At 36.3% G+C, this 10,176-nt stretch overlaps 1 protein-coding gene across 1 annotated transcript; it reads right to left on the bottom strand.

Moving 5' to 3' along the window:
- Positions 1-1,426: 1,426 nt before the first annotated feature.
- On the bottom strand, positions 1,427-6,174 carry LOC124155868. The gene is made up of 5 exons (XM_046530024.1): positions 6,008-6,174; positions 5,818-5,918; positions 3,354-3,520; positions 2,037-2,160; positions 1,427-1,950 (listed from the first exon to the last, which is right to left on the bottom strand). The coding sequence occupies exons 1-5, from the start codon at positions 6,090-6,092 to the stop codon at positions 1,711-1,713; spliced, it is 717 nt and encodes a 238-aa protein (XP_046385980.1). The 5' UTR covers positions 6,093-6,174; the 3' UTR covers positions 1,427-1,710.
- Between the last annotated feature and the right edge of the window lie 4,002 nt (positions 6,175-10,176).

A 10,176-nucleotide genomic window follows, 5' to 3' on the forward strand; every position in this document is an offset into this window, starting at 1 on the left:
ATTCGAATCCTGGCTAAGCTTAATGTTTTTTTTAAGACTAATGGTCCATGGTGAATATAACTTTGCATTGGTACGCATAACTGTGAACAAAGTTACCCTATATGTCTGAATATAGTCCCCCCTTTTTTTCCAAAAATGCCCGTGGTAAAAGTAAAGGTGGGGACAATAATCAAATGCATTTTTTTTAACTTTTCCCGAAAATGAAGCCTCAAAATTAGGGGGGGGGGACTATAATCAGAGGGGGACTATATTCAGAGAAATAGGGTACTTCTTTCATGCAGAGCTTTAGAATATAATTAGGCCTAACTCCACCACTCATGGCTGAACAAAGCTAAAGCAATCAAAGGACTGCCTGAATCTAGAATATGAACCAAAGATGTCCCTAGAACCAACAGGTTAAACCCTCACATATCCAATCAGCAAACAGTAGGAAGCAACTAAGAGTGTTTTTTGAAAGTGGCAAGTTAGCTTGATTTTGTGTCCACTTCAGGTGAGACAATGATCTGATGACTATTAACAAACCCAGGCAGGTCCATACACGGAGACAAGCTTTAGATGGACTTTAACCAATCTGAAACCATGTGCACGAAGACAATGCATCACTTCACGCACAGCCACTCAAGATGGAACAGGCACTGATATGCCAGGACACGACTTCAAGGACTCCACTTCAGCAACTTGCTGTGACAGTGCTATTAATACAATAGCAGCCCCATGATGTACAGCGGTACCTATGCTTTGAGCTCAGGCTACCGTGTATACTTCTTTCAGAAGGTTCCCCTCTTTGTACAATACAACCACACTTGGTAGAAAATTACTCTAGCATCCCAGGGACCAAAACTTAATTATTTTTTGAATAACCTTCAAAAAAATATAGAAGGAGTGCTTTAAATACAGGGAAAAAATATTTTCTAGCAAATAAAGAAGAGTTCAACAGTATTATTCATCATGTGGGTTCTGCATCAACTGTACATCTAGCATGGTGCTTGCCATTAAGGGATTGCTGAGAAAAGGGAAGGTGTAGCAGGAAATACATACCCTTCCTTGATTGGTATTCATAAGATTCGGATCCATCATAAACAATACAAAACCTAAGGTTAACACTACGAAACACTTGAGTTCGTGTAATAAGTCAATCCATTACCTGTCTTGTATGGTAGGAGTTATAAATACTAATACCATAAGTAATCAAATCACCTTAAAATCGTTTCTGTCCTAAAAAATACTAAACCATTTGAAATATTTAGGATATTCATTCTTTGGCGTACCCCTCAATATGAACTCCCACTCCATATACTTTTTCTATCAACATTCTAGTATGCACATGAATACAAATACATTAGACCATTGTTTTATGATATTCATCTGTTTCGGAAGACTTAAATCAGCAGTATTTTCAGATGAGAAATTAGTTTGAAGACCATCATCACCAGTAAATGTTGCTTTGTTTTAATATGCATATCCTTAACAAATACAGAGCAGAAATAAATAATTGATGACATTGTGAGAGTGGAAAAAAAATCTGCAACATTAGAAATTTATAAAAGAAACAGCAAAATCAGCGCAGACTGTACGCTCAATCATTTGTAAGTCAAAAAAATCATAAAGCAGAGGTCTACTGTACAGCCAAAACCAATTCCTTTTGAAAGAACCCAATTAAATTTCTATACCACACTTGAGCACACTGTTTAGATCAACATTGATTAAAACTCACTGAAGTCTTCGAACATGATCTTCAATTGCACTTTCCACTTCTTCCTCCAATTTTTGCAATGCAAGCTTTTCTTCCGTCAATTTTTCCTTGGCCAGAATCACATTAGGGGGCAAATCTTTGTATCTATCTAACTTTAATTTCAGAGTTCTTATTTCTTCATCCATTGATTTAATATTTTCATGGCACTCCATAACCTCCTTTAAATTAACTTTTGGATCTGCTTCACATATGGTTTCCTAATAATTGCAATAAAAAAGTTACAATGTAATAATATACAAACAGAAACAAAATATTCAATCAGGTTATGATTATGATTACTCACGTCCAATGTTTTGAGCGTTTGAGAGTAGTGCTTCATTTTCTCCTCGAGAAAAGCCACTGATGAACTTTTCTCTCTTTCATTCTCTAAAAAGGCTTCAAAGTCATCCAAAGATCTTTCACACATCCTATTGATAAATAAAACAAAATAAACACACTGATTCTGAAGAAGAATACATTACATAAGATATAGATTACACAATTATATTTTACATAACAGACTCTTCTCATCCTAAAATCTATTTCTACTGTGTCAAAGCTTTCTGAAAGACTGCAGGGTCATTCCATGTCAGTTCACCCAGACATGGCACCCACCGACTTGGATTTTAATGAAATTTTAGTCACCAGCTACTATGTATCACCTATTTAATGACCTGTAAAAATATTTCTTCTCTCACTCTCATACTTTGCACGATATGAGGGTTCGAAGTTAGAGATGTTTCCTCAGAAGTGGCAGTAGTGGGATTCAAATTCCAGAGTGCAGGGCTTAAGGTGAAAATTATTAGCTAAGAAACCACATCATATATTTCAATGAAATTTTCACCCTTTGTCAATCCAAGTACATAGTTTCCATAGTAATGTCTTTTATTCCCTCTTGCATTGCTATGTTAGCCAAAATAATGTCAACAATTGTCAATTAACCGATTTTTTTAGCTCAAAAACATTACCTCATATTTTCAGAATTTATCACCAAAAGGCAGAGTAGTTTCGGACCCCTTTCTCCCCCAAAATATAAAAACACAATTATTTTCTTAAATATTGAAAAACCATGAATTTACAAAACATTTCTTTAACAAATGAAGTTTTTTCAATTATGAAAAGTGTTAAAAATTAGTTTAAAACTTATTATTTTTGTACCCTGTTCTTCAAAAAATTTTCCCCTGGTTTTGGATCACCCCGAACAAAATTCCTGGCTATGCCACTGCCCACATAATAGACAAAAATGACCAGATGAAGTCAATCCGCAAAGGACAAGTGAAAAGTGAAAGGAGACCTCGCATTTGACATAGAGGGAAAGTAATCAAGGATATGAAAGAGATGATACAGGCAAGAATAAAAAATAGCTAATATGAGACTGTTGCATCAAACCCATACCCTGGCATGATGATGAAACCACTTCATAAAATGATTTCAACTCTTGACATTAAGCTCGGAGCCCTCGGCGATTGCAACCAACCAACCTGGCGACATCACCCCTGGTTAAAACTTCAAGAACCAACAAAATTGAAGCTGCATAGACTAAAATCCACCAAGGTGATTGAGATATGAAAATAGCACAGACGTGCATACTCTAATATGGGAATACAATTTCAAGTCATACCTTTTGATTAGAGCTGTTAGTTCTTCTAAATCCTTTAGGACCTTTTTAACTTTGATTGCATTTAACTTCTTTTCAAACTGCTTTTCATGAACTTCATGTTCAGCCAACAACAATTCACTGTTTCTTATCATCAACGAATTTTTATTGAGATACTCCAAGCCAAGAATCTACAAAATAAATAAAATAGGTTACTTTCTTACGTTTTGCTAAGCATAAAAGGCAACAGAAATAAAATAATCTCCAGTGAGGCATTTTGCACCTGTTTTGATTCAAATACATAATGCTTCTAACTGCCTAAAACTTGCTACAAACTGCATTGCACTCTCTTGAACCTGGCAGTATTGGAACAGTTTTGATGTCCCATAAATAGAATTTCAAGCATATGCCACCCTCACATTTCAAAGGAGAGCCACAGCGGAGACTATTACAGGAGCGTGTTTGCATTTTTTTCAACGCACAGGGCACATAATTACAGCTATTTCAAGGTAATTAAAATACTTTCTTTCAACACTGAAACCCAAATATATGCCACTTAAGTTTACGAATAATGTCAGTGTCTTGTATAAAGAGGCAAAAATCATTGCCCACAAAATCAGCATGCAACACTGCAGGTATGAAGGAGGTGAAAATTAGTATTGCTAGCATTTATGAATTGATAAGGAAATAACAAAAAATACATGCACGCAAAGCAAGAACTTTCACACTCCTACAACTAAAGGATCAACCTTAAGCATTTTTATTGTATCAGGATTAAAATGCAATCATGCCCTATGAAGAGCTATGGCAATGCATTATGCTAATGCATACAGCCTACCACAATATGGTGTCATGTTCTGGGGACAAGGCCCAATTGTACAGACAGAAAGATTATTTGTTTAGGGTTAAGAAAAAAGCGGTAAGGGTCTTATTTGACCTAAAACCTGATGAATCATGTGACTATTATTTCATTGGAGATAAAATGCTAACATTTCCTTGTATTTAATACTTAATAGACTTGTATTTGTGAAAAAATACAGTCATACCTACATGCCCTAAGTAGTCATTATTACCAAACTTAGTGTACAAATAACTTAAACGTATATTCCACAAAAAATTCTATGTTAAAACAAATACAATTTTTAAAAAGCATGCTATTCATTAAATGTAATCGCCATTGACATACGTTAATTTACATTATATGATGAAGAGTATGAGCATCCCAGTCAACACAACAATTATGGCCACAATGTGGCCGTACTGTGGCAAGGCATTATGGCCATAGTGGGTTGCCATTATGGCGCCATAATGGTTTTGACCCCCGGCCACACTGTGGCCAAAGTGTGGCTAGCCATAATGTGGCTTTAGTGTGGATAGCCACACTATGACCACATTTTGGCTAGCCACAATGCTCCACCACTAATATATTAATATTTATACATATAATAATTCCTTTTTACTAGTATTATTATGCCTCCTTCAATCCTAGCTATGCCCATCAACACAAAAATAATGATATTTTGGAAAATTAGATGTGAACCAAAAATTTTAATTTACCATCAATTTAAATAATAAATACGGTAAAATGCCCTCTGGTTGGCACCCCATACCCCAAGTAGCACTTTGTGATATAGAGTATCAGAAAGGTAAATGCAAATAAAAGTTCCTACTTAGTAAATGATGTTTGTAAGCACTTTATTATTGCAGTAAATTCACCATTAATAATATAATATAACCATTAATGATCGCCTAGGTTAGCCACTAAAAAAACATAACAACATTGCAGATAAGCTAGTATTACAATATTGCCTTGGATTTGAGACAGTAACATGTTACACATCCACCTTAAGTTATTTTAGCTAGGCTTATGGACCAATCTGTAACAGGTAAAATCACATATTTAGTCATTACAACATTTACGGTAGGGTATCTAATCTTCCCCACATTTCAACATCACAGTACTCACGGAAAGACGCCGAAATAGATTAAATAAATAATGTGGAAGCCCTTAATACATATTATTCTTTCTTTAACACACTTTCTTTATATCAATGATATCAACCAACTCTCATTTTGATAACTCATCAACAAGTCTGCATCTAGAGCAACCGTAAACAAACTTTATCATCTGTGGCAGCTGTGGCTTTCCAAAGTGTGGCCATAGTTGCATATGTGTTTGGCAAGCCACACTATGGCTTGCCACATGGCAACCACAGTCTGGCCATTGTATGGCAAGCTGTGGCTAGCCATAGCCATAGTTGCCACAGGTAAACCACAGTTCGGCCACACTGTGGCCATAATTGTTGTGTTGACTGGGAGATTTTTAAGTCTTGGCACTAACATTTGTAAGTCCAGTTTTTATGTAATGCCACTTGATTTGCCTTGTAAAATTGAGATTATTACATGCATTTTTGCTTCAGATTATCATCATTTAAGTTAACATATTTTAACGCTAAACAAAGATATGATAACAAAGTAAGGAGGGTACCTGAGCAAATTTAGCCGATATTTCAAGAGATTCTCGAATATCCTTAGGTAGACTACTAATGGACAGGCCCAGCAATGACAACTTCTGGAGGTTTCTTGCCACTGAAAGCAATGTGAATGTTTTGATCAACTTCTTATCAGTAAACATTCCATTTCACGACGACATCAAAGTTGAAGTGAGAGACAATTACCAATTCCATCGTATTCGTCTTTAAGACGGACGAATCTAGGCAAAATTTTGTCAATCTCCTCAACCGAACTGCACTTAGTTTCCATTTCAAATTGCCTTTCGAGACTTCTTGTCACACGTCTCACATATACCGACAAGCAGACATCACAACATGAAAACGGCGCGAATTTAAAAGCGCCACATTTCTGAAGGTGGCCAAAAGTATAGCTATTTAAACAAAACACTATCGAAATTAATACGCCTCTCGGCGGAAATTATGAAACTGCATAAAGGAAAGACGTGTGTACTGTACTCGAATTTCATTTTTTTAAACATTTATGTGGGGAACTCTTCCAAAGACTGTTATCTTTATTAATTTAGCTCTATTTTATAAAATTATAATGACCTTTTCTTCAAAGGGTCATTTTTATTGACCATTGGCATGTTCACGAATTATATCTTTTATTAAAATCGTCATAAGTTAGAATTATAGGAATCAACCGTATGTTAAACTGAATAAGAATTATAAAAATTATATTATTTTATGGAAAATTTAGCTAATAATATTTTTTGTTATCGAATTATAACCATATATTACAGCAATCGACTTCCAACCGTTGATTTACAGTCTTATTTACATTTAACAACAAATGTATGAAATGCATATTTAGTGATTCATAATAAACATGCTACCACTCAAAGTTTTTTGAATACAAAATGTGTAACTAAAGCCTGAATCACACGATCATTTTTTTTCGTCGCGAAAGTGATCACTATCGCGAGCACTGCGCAAAATGATCGTCGGCGGCAATTGTTTTTCGCGATCGCGATGTGGATTCCCATCGCTATTTTTCATCACTCGTCCGGTCGCTTTTTCCGTCGCTAAAACCGTCACTAAAACCCCATATCAGCCAATCGGAACGCATTCCCCTATGGAGCGATTGCAGCGCAATGTTTGACAATTGTGGGAACGACATAAATAAACAAACACGCTATATAATTTTGTTATGTGGGTCCTATTGCCTTGTCTACACTACACACTTAACTTAAGTGACTTCACTTAAATATAATCTTAAATGTGGTGCGGTAGCTACACTTGAGCTTTAAGTCGACTTCAGCACCGTGATTGTCTATATCGGGAAACAGTTATGTTGACAGATGAAGGTCTAGGAGAGCAACTAGTGATTATTTGACCCAAAGCGACTGTTATTTGAAATAAACTTCCAAACTCCGTGAATTAACCATTTTTGATTCAGAAGGTTAAAAGGAAAGACCGATTTCAGTTCCTGAGGGAACGCTATATGGCGAGAGGTGATGGAGTCAGAGGAATTTAGAATTACTAAGCGTGACTTCGTGGAATGACATATTCACAACGTAAACAAAAACACTTATTGCTATAGTCAAATTCCACTGCTTTATTAAAACCATTGATGTTAAATTTCAACCATTAATTCCTCCCACGTCCAATGAAATCGCCACATCTTATCTCCCTCGGCATCCCTAGGACTAACATTAAAGCCCTATGTAATAGTTTCAATAACAGTGTGTGGGAAGTTACTGAGTGCATTCGTTTACGTTATTTTCGATTATGACACCATGGAAAATAAACTGTTTTACCGGATCCTCTGCCGTCGTCTCATTGTCAGTCTTAAAATTCCTTAAAACGTTTCTAAGTTTTATAAATCGAGTTTCGCCGTGAGCAACAGGCATAGCAATTAGTTTTCACGGAAATAAAACCAACAATTATATGAGAAACACTACAAAATAAATTAGTCGAATTAATATCCCCAACACTAGAAATTAACTAACGAAATAGAACGCTCAATAACCACATCATACAATACAGCACAACTTAGAACATAATCAACGGGATAGTGTGAGATGGGTATTATGTGCCATTTACAACACATGAAGAGCTTCAACCGTGCGGAAACAGTTGCCTACGCAATTTAAGTTGGGTTCTAAGATGACTTAAGTGGAGGTGTACTTAAATGAAGCTGGCGACACCTACACTACCAACTTAAATACAGAGCCAACTTAAGTAGTCACTTAAGTTACTAGTGTAGACCCGGCATATGACAACAAGCTGTGATATTGGAAATGATGCGAAAAGCGACGGCGGGAGTGACCGTGTGATTCAGAAAAATGATCACAAGAGCGATTGCTTTTCGCGACGGGAAAAGTGATCGCGATAGTGATTACTTTCGCGACGAAAAAAAATGATCGTGTGATTTAGGCTTAAGATATAAACATAGCTAGCGAAAATCGTTAAAATTTAGGCCAGAATCAAAAATTCAGTCTTGTTAGCCTTTATGATTCATAGTCTTCAGACATAAGGCACTTAAATTTTGTATTTCCGAGGTTGGGTGGTTCATATTTTCCCAGATATAAAGATAAAATTACTGACTGGGCTGACATTGGGGGTTTGGGGGGACAGTCAGCCACAGGACCTCTTCGGGAGTAAGGGGTCCTATTTAAGTGATCCCATCAGCGTTGAGCTCCCGGGTTTTGAACGGGATTTTCCTGAGATTTATTGGTAAAATAGGCTCACACTTACGGACCAGACGGGAAAAAGGAGAACTCTTTCGGTGCCTAGCGCCTGAAAATGTATCACGGAATCATGGCTAATATGAAGAAGGTAAAAATTATATTTTTATCTTTATTAAATTATGAACTGTTGTTTGCTGCGCTATATCATCACTACCCGGCTATGGAATAAGGTAAGGATCATTTTTTGGTCTTTTAAATGCCTTAATATCCATTAATAAGTCATCTTTGATGGACTAAAATCTCCCTTACTCTGAAATTACTTCGATCTTTTCACCTCAGAATTTGGGAAGTATTTACCTATCCTTCTTGTTATCTAAATTTTCGAGCAATACTAAAGCCACTTGTATTGATCTCTGGTTTCTATTTGCCCTCGTAAAAAATTCGCTAGAATGAACATAGCTGTTTCAGATTGGTAATTCAATAAAAAAAAATCTCTAAGATTTTAAGCCATTACTGTTACGGTCTCCCCAAATTTTCTGCATGCTTGTCTCAAAGCTTCACTTTCATCTTCTCCTCAGAATCAATTCATAGCAGAATGGGGTGCTCAATCAGGCACACATTTTATTAAAATAATCGGTATGATGGATGGAAAATATAATTCGCAGCGAAATAAACGATATTCTCTATTATTAAATTCGCTCAATAATAAAAGAATAGAAATATGTCGCTTGTAAAATAAGAAAACGCAAACGTTTCCGCCTACTTTTTATTAGTTGGTGACGTTATAAGGCATCTGGCTCATTTATTGGCTGACGAGAAAACATTTCTTCGAGGGAAGTAATAGCTCGTAATAGCGTTGGCAACAATAAGCCACGCGAGGCCGAGGAGTAGCGGAGAATTGGCGACACTTGCGACATGTGTCCGTGACGTCATCAACTCATGTACCAGAGGGTCAAGACAGTCGATTTTTTTCCATAGCTCTATAAGTAAGCGACGCGTCTTATCGGTTAAAAATACAGCTACTCAGTTCAAAAATAGATTAAAATTAAATATAACATATCGTTCCGTAAAATAGTGAATATTTTGTTGCATAGAATGACTGCAAAGGGTGTACCATTAATTTTAATATGCTAAATAAAAAATAAATACGGGCAGTTTTTGCGAAATTTATTCAGCTTTGAGGCCATGTATTTTATTTCATGAAGTAACCTATTAAAAACAGTGCGTCAAAACATGCACTAATATATTGACAGCATTAGGGTGGTTTCCTATTATTTTTTATTACCTAACTCGAAAGATTATTACTCATGGAGTACGTATTTCACGCTTTTAGATTTTTAAATGACGATATCTATTTTTCGCGATTAAATGAAAAGTGAAAAGTTTCTAGCGCGCGAAAACGCGACGCGTAAGTATGAATGTCGGGAAATCTCTCCGTGTGATGTATTTCTGGTTCCCGCTGCCGCCTTGTGAGGTGACCTTGAGGCGAGTAGAGCGCTGATACGACGCAGGCTGCTAGCGGGTAGCTGAGTACCCTGCTGGCTGGTAGCGCTTGGCTTAAATAAGGATTATTAATACCTTATCAAATGAAGAAAACTTTCCGACCTTAGCCAGTTTTAATAAGTGATTATTAAGACATGTTTCCTTGAGCTCAGCGCCTCATGCATGCATTGGTAACCTCAGACGATGTATAACTCCTAT

Source organism: Ischnura elegans, chromosome 3, assembly GCF_921293095.1.
Source record: "Ischnura elegans chromosome 3, ioIscEleg1.1, whole genome shotgun sequence".
NCBI classification, from domain to species: Eukaryota; Metazoa; Arthropoda; class Insecta; order Odonata; family Coenagrionidae; genus Ischnura; species Ischnura elegans.

Excerpts from the sequence above, each read along its gene's own strand:
- LOC124155868 (XM_046530024.1), bottom strand. The coding sequence starts at position 6,092 with ATGGAAACTAAGTGCAGTTCGGTTGAGGAGATTGACAAAATTTTGCCT. Across the intron at positions 5,919-6,007 it reads AGACGAATACGATGGAATTG|TGGCAAGAAACCTCCAGAAG; the intron begins GTAATTGTCTCT and ends CATTGCTTTCAG. Across the intron at positions 3,521-5,817 it reads TATCGGCTAAATTTGCTCAG|ATTCTTGGCTTGGAGTATCT; the intron begins GTACCCTCCTTA and ends TTTATTTTGTAG.